Source organism: Bos indicus, chromosome 1 (assembly GCF_029378745.1).
Source record: "Bos indicus isolate NIAB-ARS_2022 breed Sahiwal x Tharparkar chromosome 1, NIAB-ARS_B.indTharparkar_mat_pri_1.0, whole genome shotgun sequence".
NCBI classification, from domain to species: Eukaryota; Metazoa; Chordata; class Mammalia; order Artiodactyla; family Bovidae; genus Bos; species Bos indicus.
This window is the reverse complement of record NC_091760.1, coordinates 100325862-100346523: the sequence shown is the minus strand read 5'-3', so window position 1 is coordinate 100346523 and position 20662 is coordinate 100325862. Positions and strand designations below refer to the sequence as shown.

General features: G+C 40.6%; 1 protein-coding gene across 3 annotated transcripts in view; it reads right to left on the bottom strand.

The window, feature by feature from the left end:
• The window catches only part of WDR49 (WD repeat domain 49), a 169572-nt gene that overhangs the window by 11631 nt on the left and 137279 nt on the right, over positions 1-20662 (bottom strand). For all 3 annotated transcript variants that reach the window (XM_070792210.1, XM_070792208.1, XM_070792211.1), the window contains 2 exons: positions 18118-18206; positions 15569-15715 (listed from right to left, as the gene is read on the bottom strand). In XM_070792210.1, coding sequence (XP_070648311.1) covers positions 15569-15715; positions 18118-18206 — 236 coding nt within the window. The remainder of the gene's footprint in view (positions 1-15568; positions 15716-18117; positions 18207-20662) is intronic.

Below are 20662 nucleotides of genomic sequence, written 5' to 3'. Positions count from 1 at the left end.
CCATTCCCTTCTCCAGGGGATCTTCCTGACCCATGGCTTGAACCCCAGTCTCTTGCATTGCAGATGGATTCTTTACCATCTGAGCCACCATAGTGATTGTAACTCCTAATATTCACAGGGGTGTTTGTGGATAAAACTTATATAACTTAACCTACATTAGCTTTACTAACTCCTTTATGTGGCAAAAGTCATGTCATTAACCTAACACCTTCCAAATGAATAATGGTCCTCAATTCATCTCGCTATTCAGAGTAACAACACCTGCTGGATTCATGGCATAATGTTTGCATATGAGTGAGTCTGCCATGGATTATGATACATGTAAGAAACCATTATCCATTTATTGAACCTCTTTAAGATTATAAAAGAATATCTTTAACCTTGCTCTGACGACTCGTTTTCATCACAGACTCTTCTGAAGACTCTTCTCAGTTATTCAACCAAACACTAATCTAGGTGTTGCTCTGTCGAGGTCCAGCCCCGGCTGATCCAGGGAGTTCGAAGGGGAGACGGCTTCGGCGATCAGGATACGATAGCTTTAATTAAATATTAATTAGAGATATAAAGAGTAATAGAATGAGGATAGCTCAGCAGGAAAATTCAGTGGAGAAAAGAGTCTGAATAACTTGGTTTACGTGGAAAGCTAATAAAATTCCAAGGCAAGGAATTTACGTCACCTACGTAGGCCGCAGGCGTCCTCCCATTCTCCCGAAGGAGAGGAGACACTAAGGCCTCCCCGGTCAGATCTTAGAAGCCCAGGCATAATTAGTAGGCTTGACGAGCCTCCACGTTCCAGATGGGGGTTCAGCCAGAAGGTGAGAGAAAGAACGACATGGGGAGACCAGTCTTTCGAGGAACTGATCCCGTTTTTTATTTTTCCAGGGTCTGTTTTTATACACTGAGATGTTATACAAAAGTCATGCGAGGTCAGCCGTCCTGACTTTTATTAAAGTCAGGTGCTTCATACAGATGTATACAAAGGTCTTAGGGGTGTTACATCATCTTCTGGCCAGGGGGCCTGCTGACAATTTATGACCCTCTCCTTGTGACAGCAGTCAGTCAACCAGAACACTTATTTCTCCAGGGGTGATTATTCTTAAAACAGATGCCACCTTCCGAAGGCACCAGATAAAGTTACATTCCTATAGGGTGAGGTGTAGTGGGTTTTAATTAAGGAAAGAATTTGCTTAGCTTAAGGTCTAACATGATTAATATCAAAGGTTAATACTTATTTCTTCTATATATTCATTAATGTGTATAAGGGCAGGGGATGTAGAGATTTAGCAGTAAACATTGGCTCAACAAATGAAAAACCCTTCACCAATACAATTTCTAAACAGCCCACTATACTTACGCTAATAGTTTTCTAACTTCTCTAAAGAACCTGTTTTTAGAAGGTTTAAAGCATCTCGTGCCTCTCACGGTTGGGAGCCTGTGAGCAATCACATGTGGCCAGACAAGCCTGTCAGGCAGGCTAGAGAACCTTCAGAGTTTGTAGATTGAAACACTCCTAACACGCCCAGGAATTATTATTAACTGGAGCTCTAAGTTAAGTCCTTCTCCGAAAGAGGTGGTGGGGGACAGCCCCCCGTAAAGTCAGAGGTGTAGGTGAGAGCACAAAGTAGTAAAATAGGCAGACTCTGGTTTTGGGTGTAGATGCTCAAGAATTTCCAGGGGGACTCCTGAGGCTCGATCCTGCCTTTGTGTATGTTGAGCCTCCTTCCTCGTGACCTTTGCCATGGGTGGAGGTCCTCACTCCGGCTCCCAGCATCTCTGAAGAATTTTGCCAATATAAAACCCCTAATCAATGGACTCTTAGTAGGGAGATTATCCTGGATAATTTGGGAAAGCCAGACTTAGCCAGTTAGAAGACCTCAAAAGCAGGACTGAGGCTTCCTTATGAGAGAAAAGAAATGCCAACATACTGGATAAAGGCTTCTGCTTGTGCCCACGAGTTCCATGCTCTTCCTGTTTTAACTGCTGTGGATGACAGCTTTAGCCTATGCTCAATCTGCCCACAATCTTCCTTCCTGACTCAGCCCTACTCTTCTTGGACTTGCTGCACCAGACTCACAACCGCATAAGGTGATTCCTTGTCATAAATTTCAATACATGGTCCTGCTACTTTGGCTTCCCTGAACCCTGACTGATACACTTGCCATAAAGTGTGTTGTTTAAGGCAGAACAGTTGTGAAGGGTGAAGTGTTCTTATGAAGACAAATAGACTGTTTGTCAAAGTTCTTGTGATTTGTGACTGGAATCTGTCAGATACTCCTTGTAAAGAAAATGTATATTTATTCAAACATACAGCTTATCTTAAAGCACCTTCAAGTTCCCATATAGGTGTCATGTAGAACCTCAAGCCTCAAACTTCTTGTCCTTTGGGCCCAACAATTTACTTGTAATCTTGGCGAGTGGTTCACACAGAAGGGTTAGTAACAGCCAGTGTATTTGGATTCATTGGGTCACATTCCATCTTTAAGCCTTCTAAGACTTCCTTCACATTTAAAATTAACCCAGGTTTATTGCCTAGGCTACATGGCCCCATGTGACCTGATCCCTAACCCACTCCACCCTCACCTCATGCCCCCTACAAGCATCTCTCTCACTCTGCTCCGGCAAAACTGACATTTCTGTCCCTAGAATACACCAACACTGTCCCCACCTCAGTAGCTTTACACTTCTGTTCCCATCCTTGGAATATTCTACCCTCAATTGTTTGAAGAACTATTTCCTCTTATCTTTCAGGATTCAGCTCAACAATCAGAGAAACTTTCACTGATGCTCCATCTAGTCACATCCCATCACATTATCTTGCTTTGTTTTCTTCATACCATTTGTTAATGTATGCATGCTAAGTCGCTTCGGTCGTGTCTGACTCTTTGCAACCCTATGTAGCCTGCCAGGCTCCTCTGTCCATGGGATTTTTCAGCCAAGAATACTAGGGTGGGTTACCATACCCTCCTCCAGAGAATCTTCCCAACCCAGGGATCGAACTCGCATCTCTTACATCTCTTGCATTGGCAGGTGGGTTCTTTACCACTAGCACCACCTGGGAAGCTGCCTTTTATCCATATCACTATCCAAATGTACCTTCTTATATTCAGTTATTTAGTTATTGCTCCTAGGTGATAAATTCAATAAGTGCACAGACCACGTCTGCCTTTATATCCCATACATCCTTAGCATGCAGCATTGTGTCTGGTATTTAGAAGATGGTTAAAAAAAAAAAATATATATATATATATATATATGTGTGTGTGTGTGTGTGTTGAATAAATGGACAAATGAATGAAGATTCTCCAGGCTTGTAAAGGGCAGGCGCACTCCTCACGCTTTGAAATTCCTACATTCCAGAGACCCGAGGAACTCTGTTATGGTAATAGAAGGGTGGATTTCCATGTCGCAAATCTGTATATCCACCCACTAACCATAACACCTGCTCTTAAAAATTAACATCAAGTGTTATCAGTAAACATTTACAGTCTCTACTTCCTAGTCAGGAAATGATGACATTATACATTGATCACTTTATTTTATAGTTGGCTGCCCAACAAGATTTGTTAATAATGATAACCAAAAGGTGTTTTAAAAATTATGAAAATGAAAAATGTGGTGGTCATGAAGCTATTCAAACATTTTCATGAAAATAAAATGATCCATTGATTTTAATAAAGCAAAGTTAATCTTTTGTCATCTGATCTCCCCTTTGCCCCCTGGTTGAAGACTAACTATATATCAGATGAGCAACAGTGCCTTTTCCAGAATCTCACAGAGTAGGAGTCATGGGAATCACACAGTGTGCACCTCACAGATTAGCTTCTTTCCCCGTGGTGAGAATGCAAAATTGTACAGCCACTTTGGAAGATAGTTGGTTGGTTGCTCTACAACCCTACCAGCATTTGGTGCTGTCAATGTTCTAGATTTTGGCCATTCTAATGACTGCATAGTGATAACTCATTGTTCTTTTTTACTTTGAGTTTCCCTGATGACATATGATGTGAACCATCTGTTGGATCTTTTAAAAAATGTTTTTCACACATTAATGACTTCTATTTTGTAGCACTCAATTTATGGTGCTATCATGTAAGCAAAGATATAATAGGAAGGATTTTTTGTTTCCTTCTAAGATGTCTCTGAGTTTTGTGCTCAATCTGGACCTTCAGTTATCTAAAATTTCCTGGAATGAATAACATGTAGAAATCTCTTATTTCTTACTTAAATATTTGTTCAAGTAAGAAGATTTCCATAATATCAGATTATTTTTCTTTATTGATATTAGATTTAAGATTATATTATAAAGCAGGGTGGATTTTATATGTATATGTCTTACCTATAGTTTAAGAACTATAGAGAGCAATGAAAACCCAGTATTTGACAGTATTGACTCTAGCATATCCTTCTAAGTAGGCAGATTCTAGCTGAGTTCACTATTTTGGAACTATTTTTCCCCTCTTTGTAAATTGTAGGTTGCCATGGATATGCAACAGAGAAGGCAATGGCACCCCACTCCAGTACTCTTGCCTGGAAAATCCCATGGATGGAGGAGCCTGGAAGGCTGCAGTCCATGGGGTCGCTGAGGGTCGGACACGACTGAGCAACTTCATTTTACCTTTCACTTTCACCTTTCACTTTCATGCATTGGAGAAGGAAATGGCTACCCACTCCAGTGTTCTTGCCTGGAGAATCCCAGGGACGGCGCATCCTGGTGGGCTACCATCTATGGGGTCGCACAGAGTCGGCCACGACTGAAGTGACTTAGCAGCAGCAGCAGCATGGATATGCAAACTCTGTCTCATCTGATAGAGTTTTAACGGACTTGCTCCTGTTCCTTGAAAACACCAGTTTTGGTACTCTACCTGCAAGTTGTGTCAGAGGCTATTATCTTGTACAAATTATTAACCCCTACTTTTGAACTGTGGTGTTGAAGAAGACTCTTGAGAGTCCCTTGGACTGCAAGGAGATCCAACCAGTCCATTCTGAAGGAGATCGGTATTGGGTGTTCATTGGAAGGACTGATGCTGAAGCTGAAACTCCAGTACTTTGGCCACCTCATGCAAAGAGTTGACTCATTGGAAAAGACTCTGATGCTGGGAGAGATTGGGGGCAGGAGGAAAAGGGGATGACAGAGGATGAGATGGCTGGATGGCATCACTGACTCGATGGACATGAGTTTGAGTGAACTCCAGGAGTTGGTGATGGACAGGGAGGCCTGGCGTGCTGCAACTCATGGGGTCGCAAAGAGTCGGACATGACTGAGCGAATGAACTGAACTGAACTGGACCAATTTTTCAGTTCTAGTTTTCTTCAGTATCTGACTACAATCCTCCAAACTTATTCAGTTCCTCTTACATCTGTCTAAAACTGAGAACTAAAACCTGACAGTCCAAGTCTCTAGGCTGCCTTGCAGCTCTCCTTTGCTGTCAGGACCTCCCGGACTTAGAAACAACTGACCTTTGCCACTCCCTCTTAACATCGGGCTCAACTGGTTCTGCTGGAGCAATGCCGGCAAGAATCCCCAAGAGAGACTTCTTAGACACTGTTTTGCCCAACCCAGAGAATTCATGATCACCTCTGGGTTGTCCAACAATGAGCGGTATTCATTCATCTTGAACAGAAGTAAGGTGGCTAACAACATTGAACCTTACCTGGATCCTGTAAAACCAGAACATGGAGGCAGTTAAGAAATGTCACACTCTCTCATGTTCTGGAAACAGATGACAACAAAAGACCACTCTTTTCTCTCTCCTTCTGCGATAAGGCCTTCTCCACCCTCCTCATAAGTCTGATAAGACTTGGATTCATTGAGATTCTTCGACCTGTCTCTGTAAGAGCTCAAGCCCCCTTCCTTTGTTGAGATATTCCTCTTTAATGAATGTTCTTCCTCTTGCAATAGCTTGAATACAGTTATCTCTTACTTTATCCTGTGCATTTTGTCTTTGACAGAACAACAACAACAAAACAACTCGCCCGAGGTATCACTAATGCAGCATTTCTTCTACCCTGGAAGTTTTAAAGATATTATAGGTACAATTTGAATGACTTCTGGGGAATTTATTGACAAAATCTGACCCAGAGCCACTTCTAAGTAGCTTCCAGTTTTTTGAATAAAGCATATCAAAAAGGAGTTTCAAGCTGTTTGAGAACCCACAGGGAACAACTTGGAAGCTAAAGAGAGATTGTGAAAGATGTTTCAACTTGAAAGGGAAAGAAAGAAAATACAAAAGAACACTGAAAAACCCAGTAGGTAAGATTAAAAAGTCACCTGGGGGTTACAAAGTGTTTGAAAACTGTCCCAAGTTCCAAAATAATAGTTTAGAGTGTTGAAAGTAAGTCTGGCAAAATGCCTCTCATCGTACAATCCCCAAATAACCTTCCAAACACTGTAATTATGGAGATTTCAAGAATGTATGTAAAATGCAGGGCAAAGACTTAAGGTAGACTCTGTAATGATAATGTGGAGGGGGGACTGTATTGGTGATTGAGTTTTTTTAAGATTTTTTGAGATTTTTTTTAAGAGTTTTTTTTAAGTGCCCTTTATAATAGTAATTTTTAAATTCAATACCTCCTATGAAAAAGGAGATGAACAATTTTAAATGAAAATGATAAAAACAGGCAATATTAAGTGAAATAGCTGGATTTATAAATCATCATAAGAATAGGTTGCCCAGGGATTGTGATTTCATCATTTGAAATTTGAACAAGAGGGGCCGCATCTAGAAATATTAATAACATGGACACCTGCCTGAATAACATGGATTCTTCTCAACTATAATCCACCTTTTACTGGTTATGCAAAGCTAGATAAATTATTTAAACTCTTCTTCTATGCCATGGAGCCTATGCCAGAGACCCTTTATATAGTAAATAGGGGCAATAATAATCCCTATGTCATAGAGGTATTTAGTGGAATAATAATATCATCAATAAAGAAAATGTATTAAACTTTGATTAGGTGACAGGCTCTGTGCTAAGGGCTTCACATGGGTTATTTCACCTAATGTTCACGACAACATTATGGGGAGGGTAACAAATATGATGCCCATTTTTAGTTGAAGAAACTAAGGCATAGAGAGTTTAATTGACTTGATCAAGGTCATACAGATAGCAAATAGTCTTGATTTGAAGCCATGCTTACGCTAGAAATTTGGCCCTTACTATATGTTTATTGCTTTGAGTCTTCCAGATTTTATTCAAAAGACAACCATAACCATTGATACCTTATAACTTAGTAGGGATAATGGCTGTGATTTCAAAGGTTACCAAATAATGTGAAGGACAGGAGTGGAATAAAAAGCATGAATAGCCAAGGAACAGGGTACTATGCCAACTACCAATGTTTTGCTCCTCAGTTCCCATTCCACTCTTCACTGCTTGCTGTGTGATAATGGTCTGTGCCTGCATGCTAAGTCACTTCAGCCGTGTCTGACTCTTTGCCACCCTTGAACTGTAGCCCTCAAGGTTCCTCTGTCCATGGGATTTTCCAGGTAAGAATACTGGAATGGGTTGCCATGCCCTCCTCCAGGGGATCTTCCCGACCCAGGGATAGAACCCACATCTCTTAGGTCTCCTGCATTGGCAGGCAGGTTCTTAAGCACCGGGTGATAATGGGCCAGAGTCTTGTAAATGCTCTACTTTAACAGCTGGTATGATGCTGAGCTCTGTCACTAGAGGGCACTAGAGGGACACTGGATTTCTCTCTAAGTGGGTGCTTCTCTCACCAGCCTCCTACAGGGCTGCTCCTCCAGCACTGGACACCTACAGCGTGGCTTCCCAAGGACCCAGCTCCTCTTGTGTCTTCTCCAGCTCCAGACTCTTGTTATGCAAGTATGGCTTCTCCAGAACCGGCAGCTTCCCTTGTCACCCTCTCAGGTGACTGCAGCAGAGTGCCACCTGTGTGCCACCATCCAGTGAATGACTTTCCATAATACCCCAGGAGGCAAGGGGAAGGCCACCAGTGTGATTCCTCCCTGTGACAGCCTCCCCTGCACCCCCTTCATGGCTCTGCAGTGAGTTCTGCACCCCCTGTGGATGGGAGAGAATCTGATAACAGATTTCTGCAAATTCCACCTGCAGCAGCTCTGCCATCTTGCCATCCAGTGAGACAGGGATGAACCCACTCCTACAAGGTCTGGGTCTCAGCCCTAGTGCACATCTTCCCCCATCTAACTCAGGCCTGGAAGTAGTGGCTGCTCTTTAGACCCCCTATTGCTGTGTTCTTTAGAATCTCTTTACTTCTTACTAGCCAGTGTTTTATAATGTGCATATATTATATCTAAAATCAGAAGAAAAAATGAACTAAAAAATAAAACTAATTCTAAAATATGCCTTGACTGTAATTCTCCTGACTTATAGTGGCTTCTCAGTTATCGGTCTTTATCTTTCCTCCCCACTATAGTCAGTTTCTTGGAAAAGTGCTAGCTTTCCTTGGTTGATGACCCACAGGTGCCTCTGTCTCAACATAGTCTGAAACTAACTCTACACCATCTCTTCCTCCTATAAGTCCTCTCTCAATAACTGCCTCTTTTATTGACACAGTTATCCAGGCTAGAAACCTGACAATCATACATGTCTTAACATCTCACCAGGGCACATAATCCTTTCATTTATCTCTGCAACACTTCTCAGATTAGTTACTTCCTTTCAGGGTCTCCTTATCTTCAAAATAATAATAGTTACCATTTATGCTTATTATGGGCTAGTCACTGCTAAAATTAATCCACACAACTCCAGGCACCATTGGTCCCATTCAACAGATGAGAAAACTGAGAATTTGTAGGTTATGTAATTTATCCAGATATAAACTAGTAAAAGGCAAAGTGAACATGGAAAAGCAGGTAGTTGATGTCACACAAGTTCCCACAGCTCTAATACATCCACTGCCTTCAGTTTAGCCCCATTATAATGTATCCACCACACAGTTTCCAGAAAGCTTTCTAAAATGCAAATCTGGACATGGCATTTTCCTGTTTAAAGATTTCAAAAGGAATTTTGTTTCTGGGTAGGATATAAGCAGCAGCAGGTCATCCTTCTCATTGGACTAGATAGAAGGAAAAAAAATTACAGAAACAATATTCTTAAAGCCATAGAGGGCTGTGGAAACAAAGATTATCAAATTAAAATACATGAGATGGTAGAACCTTCTCAGGTGAGCTGAGATTGCCAAATCTTTTCTTCCCTCTGGGGATTAATCCTGTCCAGGCACTGCTAAGAAACAAGTTTGCCACAGACAAAGAGACTTTTCTAAAGGGAAAGGAAAATCAGAAGGCTTTGGATGACTGTGTGGGTTGATGTGATGGACTGAAATCCAGAGGAACTTTGTAACTGTGCCCAGGGTTCCCTACAGGACTTAATCTGAGTGCTGGATGGTGTGGGAGACCATGAATTGGACTGGGGAGGCAGATTAACATTTCCCGCAGTCTTACAGTACTTAGAAGACAATAACTACACTAACGTGAGAGGCCTTAAACAAACATTTGAAATTGAAAGTGAACAAAGTCTAACTGCAGCCATGACCAGGCTCTGACTGAACTCAATTCCTAACTGAATTAACACGAACCACACTTCATGCTCTTCGTCCAACTAAGGAAAGAAAATAACATTAACTTCATTATCTATAGAACTTTTACACAATTTCTGTCATACAATTAAAAAAACTGTACCAGAAAATGTACAAAATTATAGGACTTGCAAGAAAGAAATAAAATGTGACCAATAACCAAAAAGGAAAAATAGATATTAGAAGCAGATCCAAGGATCATCCAGATATTGATGTCAGCAGGCCAGGACTTTAAATTATAAATATGTTAAAGAAAACAGAGAGAGTATTTGGACAAAATGGATGACATAAAGTAATTTAAAACATAAGTAATAAGTATTTTCAACTGAGAATTAGAATATATATATAAGATTCAAATGGCATTTTAGAACTGAATATATGTATATATGCACACACACACACACACACACACATATATATAATCTAACATGGGAAACTAATATCATAGGTTTAAAAGAATTGCAGAGGAGACAAGATTAGTGAATGCAAAGATAAATCAATATAACACATCCAAAATGAAGCCCAGAGAGGAAAATAAAATGGAAATATAAGAACACAGGAAACATTTGTGATATAATTAAAGTCCAAAATATGTGTAATTGCAATCCCAGCAGGACTGGAAAGTGGTAATTGAAAAGAAATACAGATAATAGCTGAGAATTATCCAACATTGAAGAAAGATGCACTCAAAAATTCCTATCAACCCCAAGCAGAATAGATACAGATAAAAGTGTATTTATGCCCAGCATGATAAAGCTGCTAAAAACCAAGATAAAGAGAAAAACCTTTAAAACAGTCAGAAAAAAATATTACATTCAAAGAAGTAACAATAGTATGAAGAGTGGAACTTTATAAACAGGAACTATGGGAGCAAGGAAGCAATGATATAGTATCTTTAAAAAGTTGAAAAATACTGCTATCTAGAGTTTTAAATCCAGTGAAAGTATCCTTTCAAAGTCAAAATGAAATAAAGACATCTTTCAGAAACAAAAAGCCTGGAAAATGATTAACCATCAGACCCATCAGACATTATAAGAAATACTACAGGAAGTTCTGAATGAAAGAAAGTAATCTCAGTTGGAAGCCTAGTACCCCAAGAAGAACTAAAGGACACAAGAAAGAATGTGTGTGTGTGTGTTCTTACTTCAAGTATTTCTGCAGGACTGAAGGCAGAAGTAGCCTGAATTCAAAGGCTCATTTGTAAAAATCTAAGCTCCAGTGTTTTGGTCATCTGATGCAAACAGACAATTCATTGTAAAAGTCCTTGATGCTGGGAAAGACTGAGTTCAGAAGGAGAAGAGGGCATCAGAGGATGAGATGGCTGGATGGCATCACCAATGCAATGAATATGAACTCGGGTAGACTCCAGGAGATGGTGAGAGAGAGGGAGGCCTGGTGTGCTGCAATCCAAGGTGTCGCAAAGAGTCAGACACGACTGTGTGACTAAATACCAACAAAGCCCAGCAGATGCTCATAATGGGTGGAGGGTACAGGACAAAGGCTTTAATAACCCTGAAGATGAAGGGAGAGACTTCCCCCTGTGCTGAGGAAGCGGGTATCAAGTGCTTTGCCCTGAGGAAACAGGAAGACACGTTCTCGGAGGGAATTCTGGTGTGGCTGTCTTGAGGAGCAGGACCCCAAACCAGGACTCTCAGCCTGGCAAAGATTCCCACATCCCATGGAGTGCTGAAGCAGATAAACTCCCAACTCTGACTTCAAGGGACCTTCAAGGATTATCATGGGGAGGATGTCTGTGGCAACCAGAAGACTAAAGAGAAACTTCCTGGATCCTGAAGTCATCCAAGGAGGAGGAACGGCCCCACAATGACCAGAAAGGGGTTTTCTGTTCATCTGCTTGGATGAGGGCTCAGAGTCAGATAAAGTTGATTCAAAGGAAATTAAAAGGTTAACTTTCAAAAAAAAAAAAAAGAAAGAGTATTGTAACCTTTATAATAATCATTAAAAGGATAACACAAACTGATATAAAAACTGAAGAATTAATAGAAGAGATAAAATGGGATAATTCAGAACAGTTGACTGAAACATTCCAATGTCTCCTCATTTCTGGTAAAATAAATACCAAAGTCCTTAACATAGCAAGCTGAGTGCTCTATGCTTTGGCTTCCATTTGCCTCTCTAGCCTTAATTCTCATGTTCCTTCTAGAACCCAGCCATTTAAATGGGACTACACATAGCTCCCTATACACACACCATCCATCTTTTTCATACCACCTTACCCTTGCATACACTGCTCCTTTGCAAGAAACATATACTCCTTTTTTTTTTAATCTGAATAATATCACATATAACTTTGACTATCTAGCTCAGGCATGATCTGGTTTCTCTGGAGAATCATCTATGAATCTCCATATGGTCCCACAGTGCCCAGGGCTTATCGCTATTATAGCCTCTGCTGTAAAACATAATTGCGATGGGGAAACACTAACTAAAACCACCCACCCAGGCCAAGCACCATAATAACCATAAGTCCTGGTAAGGAACACGGAACCAACACACCACCATCAACAAGGGACAGTCTAAAGGAGACGCCAGTCCATATATTCTTCCACCCTCCAAGAATCCTTCCCACTGGAATCTATCTTGGCTGAGTGATGCATATGCCACCAGGAAGGACCTTGAGTCAGAATGATTGGCCAGAGGCAACCTGGAAATTAATCCCATTACCATAAGACCACTTTGAGCCAAATGGCAAGGCCGTCTTCCTGGGTTCCCTTACCCTCCTGCCCTCCACCTGGGCACACCTTCCCAATAAAGTCTCTTCCTTTGTCAGCACACATGTCTCCTCAGACAATTCATTTCTGAGTATTAGACAAGGCCCACTCTCGGGCCCTGGAAGACGTCCCCCTTCCTGCAACGTAATGATTTGTTTCCTTATCTATTTCCCCAACTAATCTTCAAGAACTTTGAAGGCTGTCCCTCTACATGTCAGCTCTGTCCCTTCACCATCCAGCACAAGTGCCAGCAGAGAAGGCATTCAGTATTCACCAGGGAGGCTAAATACACACATGAGCAGACATGATTTCTATATCAGCTAGTTGAAGACCATTATTATGCAGAGCATGGTACAATCCTGGGGCATTCTCCAGACCTTTGTTTCTAACTAGCACACCAGTACCTCTAACTCAACACCTTCCAAACTCAACTCTGTTCATCTGTGTCAAACTCAGTCACCATGACACTGTCTGAGTTACCCACTGCAGCCAGCTTGAAATCATTTGGACGTCTGCCCTACTTCACTCCTGATTTCCTTACGTTTTTCCTTACGTTTCTTTGGTCTAGACTTCCTCTTGTCCTTCCTCACCCTTTGAACTCCTACCCATTTTAAGTCCACAGGGTCTTCCCTGTAGCTCAAATGGTAAAGAATCTGCCTGCAATGCAGGAGACCTGGGTTCAATCTCTGGGTCAGGAAGATTCTGTGGAAAAAGGAATGGCAATCCACTCCAGTATTCTTGCCAGGAGCATCTCATGGACAGAGGAGTCTGGCAGGCTATAGTCCATGGGATCGCAAAGAGTTGGACACTACTGAGCGACTAACACCACTCACTACTCAGAGGAAATTTGAACTAATTCCTTCTTATGCCCCATGTGTGCTAAGTCACCTCAGTCATATCCAACTCTTTGGGATCCCATGGACTGTAGCCTGCCAGGCTCCTTTATCCATGGGATTCTCCAGGCAAGAACACTGGAGTGGATTTGGCCATTTTCTCCTTCAGGGGATCTTCCTGACCCAGGGATCGAACCTGCTTCTCTTACATCTCTTGTATTAGCAGGTGGGTTCTTTACCACTAATGCCACCTGGGGAGCATTATGCCCCAGGCAGGTGGCTCAGACAGTAAAGAATCTGCCTGCAATGCAGGAGACCTGGGTTCGACCCCTAGGTTCCATCCCATGGACAGAAGAGCCTGCCGGGCTACAGTCCATGGGATCACCAAGGGTCGGGCATGAGTGAGCAAATAAGCACAACACAGCACAGACTTAATCTGCCTTCTTGCCTGGTACAGAACCCATTTGTGGTGTCATGCGTCATGTGTTCGGTCACCCTCAATAGTTTATATCTGTCTCTCTCAAGTTGATGAAACTTTTTCAAAAAGGAACTGTTTTCCTTGCCGAGAAAGCAGATGAGTAGAAATATTTAGAAGGGAGCAAAGAAAGAAAAGCTGAAGAATAAAATAGAAAAGCAAAAGAAAGAAAGCATCTTTTTTAAATCGTGTGGAAATTACAGGAAAACATATTAAGATATCTGGGAGAAAAAATTCTCTTTGAACTTTGAAAATGTACTTGTCAAAGTACTTCTTTGCACTTTTGGTATTTCCAACCAGTCATTCACCCCAACCTTCCCTTACACATCCTCCCTGCCCATGAGGAGCAGTTGTCTGAAAACAAAGGAGAATTTTCCTGCTGCAGAATGTGCTGCTGCTGCTGCTGCTAAGTCACTTCAGTAGTGTCCGACTCTGTGCGACCTCACAGACGGCAAGGCTCCTCAAAAACACAGGAGCTCCCAGATCTGAGAAGAGTCATTTGCTGCGCTCATCATTTCTTTCTCCTACTTCGTGGCTCTCAGGTTTCTGCATTCTCCCTCTCCTATTTCTCTTGCCTCAATTCTAACTCTGCTCCATCTTGGTTTCCTCCTGGGTACATGTTCTACGCCTGGACTGCCTTTACACTTTGTTCTGGCTCCCTGGATCTTTTCTTACTCGCTGTTCCCCAAATTCTCTTCCGTCTGTGACTCAGCAGGATGAGATAAGTCCTCCCATGTTTATTCTTGAAAATGAATCATCCTGGGGAAAAAGCAATTGCCTGATAGACTGAAAGCCCTGTCGGATGAACTAAAGGTTATTTAAAGCCCTACCATTTATGGATTCATGTTTTTAAAAGGAAATGAGCAGGTATCATAGATGATCCTCCTGAGAGCAAATAAACGCTAGATTTAGAAAAGAGAAACTGCGAAAAAGCAAAGGAAGCTGATAATAATTAGAGTGGAAATACCGTGGTGAGGAATGGCAGCTGTACCTTGCTTCCAAGTGGAATTAAAAAAAAAAAAAAAAAAAAACCACACACATTTTGACCAGCTGTAATAGGGAAGCAAGCAGAGACAAGAGGCTTAAACTTCCTCAAGTGTAAGCATAAACACCTCCCTCCTTATTTCTCAAGGATGATGTTGAACCCCAATCGCAGAGGATTTGAAAAGTTTAGAAACCACAGATCTCAGATGGTTAGAGTGCAGTTCTGATCTTTTAACTACTACAAGCTGAAAATGTCTCTTTTCATTAATTATTTTAAATGAGTTCCCTGTGGTGTCCATATGCTTTCCGAGTGCCTCGCTGAGTAGCAGGTTGTATCGCCTGCACTCCCGTTGTGTCCCTCTTTGCGGGTAGGATGTTTGTACAGAATTACTCTTTAAATTCTTGGAAACTTGGAACCCTATAACAATCTGAAAAAAAATAGAGCATTCTTATGCACATCTTGTTTCCAAATGTTCAGAGCCCATTCACTTCTATGTTCTAAGATAAGCTTTCTTTTCCTCTCATCCTATTAGCCTAGTGTTGCAGCTGGAAGGCTCTAAAACAATACACTTTAAGTAGCCGCCATTTATAGAGTTTCACACGAAAAGAACAAACCCAGATTGGCAGAGATTCTGTTCAGCAGCAGCCTTAGGATGTCTCTTTCTCTGGTATCAGATTTGAAAATTCAGATTACTGGGGGGGAAAGGTTCTTATTCATAGCAGAATCATATTGTTTATGGCTTTCTGACTTCAGAAAAGTGGCAAAATAAAAATATTCCTTTTGTGTATTTCAGCCCATTAGCTGTCCTTTCTGTGAGCACTGACCAGCAACTAAGCTATAAATCTTAATAGTCAAACCACACTTCATTTCACTGCCATCTACAAGGTGAACATGTGTTCCCTTCATGTCTCTCCATTTTGTTTTCTTAACTGGTTGAGTTTCCTGAGGAGAAAGGACGAAGTGGTACAGTGATTGAGGACTTACTTTCAGAAAGTGATGGAAATTCTGGAATTTGGGGACACTGCTCCTCTGGGCCTTCCCTAAAGTATTTCTCAGGGTCTAGAAGAAAAGCTGGTTTATTCACTTCAGGTAGCTCTTTCAACGTTCCAATGCTTAATGACCTAAAACTGCCTTCACAACAGCAAGTTTTAAGGGAGGATGGGGAAAAAAAGTACAATATCATTAATTCCTCAGAAAGAGCTAGCACATTTCCAAGTTAACTTCTTTTTTTTAAAATTTAACCTTCCTGTTACTCAGCTGGTACAGCTGCAGTGATCAGCAAACCCTGTAAACACAGCTGTTCAAGATAAAGCCATGGTCCTTTTATTCAAAGGGACGAAAAGAAACTCAAGACTCCCCATTCATTTATTTTTCATTTTGTATTCTTTTGCGATCTTCCTTTGAAAACGGGTATTCTGCAATTTTGGAAAAAGCCCAGTTTCTCTGCAAGAAAATTGCAGGCTTTGTGAGGTGAAACCTATTTTTGAGTATTTAATTTAACAATATATCTAAAATTTTGAATATGCAGGTACAATTTCATTTTGCTATAATGTAAACCAGGGCTGTGTTACTATATCTATGATTCACACGATGAGATAATGAGAAGTAAGAGTGGAAAGTTTTCTTTTTGCTTCATGGGATAAATGGATAATGGAATGCTTGTGTGCTTAGTCGCTAAGACATGTCTGACTTTTTATGACCCCATGGACCATAGCCCACCAGGCTCCTCTGTCCATGGGATTTTTCAGGCAGGAATACTGGGCTGGGTATTTCCTTCTCCATTTCCTTCTCCAGGGGATCTCCCCAACCAGGGCTCAAACCCAAACCTCCTGTATCTCCTGCATTGCAGGTGGATTCTTTACCTGCTAAGCCATTGAGGAAGCCCCTAGCAAATGGAATAGAAGTCTACAAAAACTTAATTCAAGTCATGACCCTAGGGACTTCCCTGGCAGGCCAATGGTTAAGACTTCATGCTTCCACTGCAGGGGGCATGGGTTGGATCCCAGGTTGGGGAACTAAGACCCCACATGCCACATGGCTCAGCCAAAAAATAATTAATTAAAAAGATGTGATTCTGTGTGTTCTTGATTGTTAGCTCTAGGGTAAAAACTGTGCTTTTTCATTGTGCTGTCTTGTAACCAGCATCTACTCAGAGACAAGCTATGTCAGTGGTTCTCAAACTATACCAGATATCAGAGTCATCTGTGGGGCTTGTTTAAGCATAAACCACTTGCACCACTCCTGTTTCTAATTTAGTTGGGTGGGGATGCTTAGTTGCTCAGTCATGTCCGACTGTTTGCAATCTGATGAACTGAGCCCGCCAGGCTCCTCTGTCCATAGGATTTTCAAGGCAAAAATATTGGAGTGGGTTGTCATTTCCTTCTCCAGCAGGTGGGCATACGGCCCCAGAATTTACCTTTCTAAGTTTCCAGTGATGCTAATTCTGGTAGACCAGGGAACATACTTTGGGAACCAGTGTATGTCAAACCAAAGGAGAAATATTCACAACCTGTAAAGTATCATTGGTAAATGGCAGACCTTGGACATCTACTCAAACATATTTCATTCCAAAAGTTGTGTTCCAAGGTATAATACTAATAATAATTAATAATATTAGTAATAAAATTGTATTGAGTTTTTATAATATGCCAAGCACTAAAGTGTTTCACATATAATTATTTCATGTAATCTTGGCAAAACCCCTATGGAGCAAATTAGTTTATAAATATGCATTGAATATTAACAAATAATAATGTACCTTTTGACAACAAAAATTTCAACAAAAATGAGCATATTTGCTCTATGAAAGTGCAGCACCCCCTTGGACATAAGTTGACAAAAGATTTGTAATGAGTGAAATATTCTTGTTATATGATGGAGCTTCCAGAATGATTCTCACTACTCTTCTAAATAATACACTTCAGTATGATAACAATTTTTTGTTTTAATTAATTTTTTAAATAATTATCTGGTCTGCCAAAACTAAAAAAAAAATACACTATTCTGTGTGATTTGGGACTTTCTGAGAAAAAAAAAAACTTTTAGTTTTATTTTTATCTTTTAAATATTTAGGGGAGAAAATTAACATTTCAGTGCCAACTCTATTTTGGAAACTATACTGGGCACTTTCCACATGTTTTCTGGCTTAGACTTTACACTTCTTCCACTTGTTGATTGTGAAGGCTTGGACAAGTCACTTAATATCTCTGAGCCTCTTTGTCTTCCCTTTATTCAATGGAGATCACAAGACCTTATTCAGGTTTATTATGGAATACCAACATTCCTGGTTCAATCTGAGTCAAGAAGATCCCCTGGGGAAGGAAATGGCAACCTACTCCAGTATTCTTACGTGGGAAATCCCATGGACAGAGAAGTCTGGCGAACAGTCCATTGGGGGTTGCAAGGGTCGGTCACAACTTAGCGACTAAACCACCACCACCAATATTCCTGGCACATAGCATAGTTATTTGTTTTCTTCATAACAATCTATAAAATAATAACATAATAAAAATATATCAACAGTGATAACTTACTGCAAGATTTTCGTATAATTCCACCATCGTAAAGGTCATGTGTTTCCATATATTTCACACCTAAGTTTATGACTTCTGAAGGTCTGACACTGGAAGAAAATAATTTATGATGAAATAAAAATCAACCACAAAGGATGAACAGACACTTTCTGGCTGTAAATGTATACCTTTAACAACAACAAAAAAAATCTCTATCCTGTGGACTTAAGTAGTGACATTTGTTTACACTAATCAAGTTACACCTTCGAGTACAAGGCCTAGCCAGGTGACGGTATAAAAGAGGAAGAGTCACAGAGAAGGAGAAGTCAGTTTAAGCAAGGGTCCCGTCCTCAGAAGAAAATGTCACAGAAATGCACACTATCTTGCCCTATGTGTAAATTATATGGGCTAATTACTGTTATTGATCAAAAGTTCTTTTCTCCATTGTTATGCCTGCATCTTCACTTATGGTATCCAAAATGCAAAAAGAAAAAAATAACTCAGTATTTTTGAGACTTGTCATATAAAATCTACATGAAAACCTTAGATTAGCTTAAATTTACAGAAAAAGTTTTTATCAATAAAACACAGGAAGGGAAACCATTACATGGTTGTATATAATTCCAGTCAGCAAACAGGAAATGATTTCAAATATATTTAACATTTACTGTCATAGACCTCAGCCTTAACAGCTACAAGCCATGTTGCCAAAAATTATTATTTTCTTGGGAAGTGTCTGGTCAGAAAACATCCCTATTTTCACAAAATTGTTGAGAGTCACAGGGACTGCCCTCTTCCTTCTGCCTCCTTTCCTTGCATTCTTTAACCCTTTGTGATTACTACTCCCCCTTCTAACCTTTATTCCCAATTTTGTTACATACTGAGCAGCTATAGAACTTTGGGGCCTCTCTGGTGGCTCAAATGGTAAAGAATCTGCCTGCAATGCAGGAGACACACATTTGATTCCTGGATTGGGAAGAGTCCCTGGAGAAAGGAATGGCAACCCACTTCAGTATTCTGATCTGGAGAATTCCATGGACAGAGGAGCCTGGAAGTCTACAGTCCCCAGGGTCACAGAGTTGGACACGACTGAGTGATCAACACTTTCACTTTTTCATAGAACCTTGAGATGTTTCTTATTCTCTCAGCCTCAATTTCTGCTCTGCGTGTGATTCTTACTGTGGTGTTAAAGGAGGTAAGAAGGATGAATGCTGAGTGATGTGTCTAATAAATAATAGTATTCAATAAATGTTAATTTCCCTCCTTCCTTTTCCTCTGTCCTAGTTGACTATCTCTCAAACTTAAATGAGCTTAAAAGTAAAATTTCCATTGTAGAGTAGTTATAGATTTACAGAAAATTTATAAAGATAGTAGAGAGTTCTGGAACCCCTTCACCCAATTTTCCCTATTGTTAACATCTTATATTACCATTTGTCACAATTTCAAAATCAATACTGGTACATTATTAGTAGTATTTTATTAGGATTTTCCCAGTTTTTCTAACTGCTCTTTTCCTGTCCCAGGATCCCACATTACATTTAGTTTTCTGACCCCTTAGTCTCCTCTGGTATAAAACAATTTCTCAGATTTTACTTGTTTTAGATGACCTTGACAGGTTTAAGAAACACCTGTCCATTTTTTTGGTAGAGTCTCCTTCAATTTTGGTTTGTCTGATGCTTTTGGAAAACTCAGCAGTGGCCACAGGACTGGAAAAGGGCAGTTTTCATTCCGATCCCAAAGAAAGGCAATGCCAAAGATTGCTCAAACTACCGCACAATTGCACTCATCTCACATGCTAGTAAAGTAATGCTCAAAATTCTCCAAGCCAGGCTTCAGCAATACATGTACCGTGAACTTCCTGATGTTCAAGCTGGTTTTAGAAAAGGCAGAGGAACCAGAGATCAAATTGCCAACATCTGCTGGATCATGGAAAAAGCAAGAGAGTTCCAGAAAAACATCTATTTCTGCTTTATTGACTATGCCAAAGCCTTTGACTGTGTGGATCACAATAAACTGTGGGAAATTCTGAAAGAGATGGGAATACCAGACCACCTGATCTGCCTCTTGAGAAATCTGTATGAAAGTCAGGAAGCAACAGTTAGAACTGGACATGGAACAACAGACTGGTTCCAAATAGGAAAAGGAGTACGTCAAGGCTGTATTTTGTCACCCTGCTTATTTAACTTTATACACAGAGTACATCATGAGAAACGCTGGACTGGAAGAAACACAAGCTGGAATCAAGATTGCTGGGAGAAATATCAATAACCTCAGATATGCAGATGACACCACCCTTATGGCAGAAAGTGAAGTGGAACTAAAAAGCCTCTTGATGAAAGTGAAAGTGGAGAGTGAAAAAGTTGGCTTAAAGCTCAACATTCAGAAAACAAAGATCATGGCATCTGGTCCCATCACTTCATGGGAAATAGATGGGGAAACAGTGTCAGACTTTATTTTTTGGGGCTCCAAAATCACTGCAGATGGTGACTGCAGCCATGAAAGTAAAAGACGCTTACTCCTTGGAAGGAAAGTTATGTCCACCTAGATAGCATATTCAAAAGCAGAG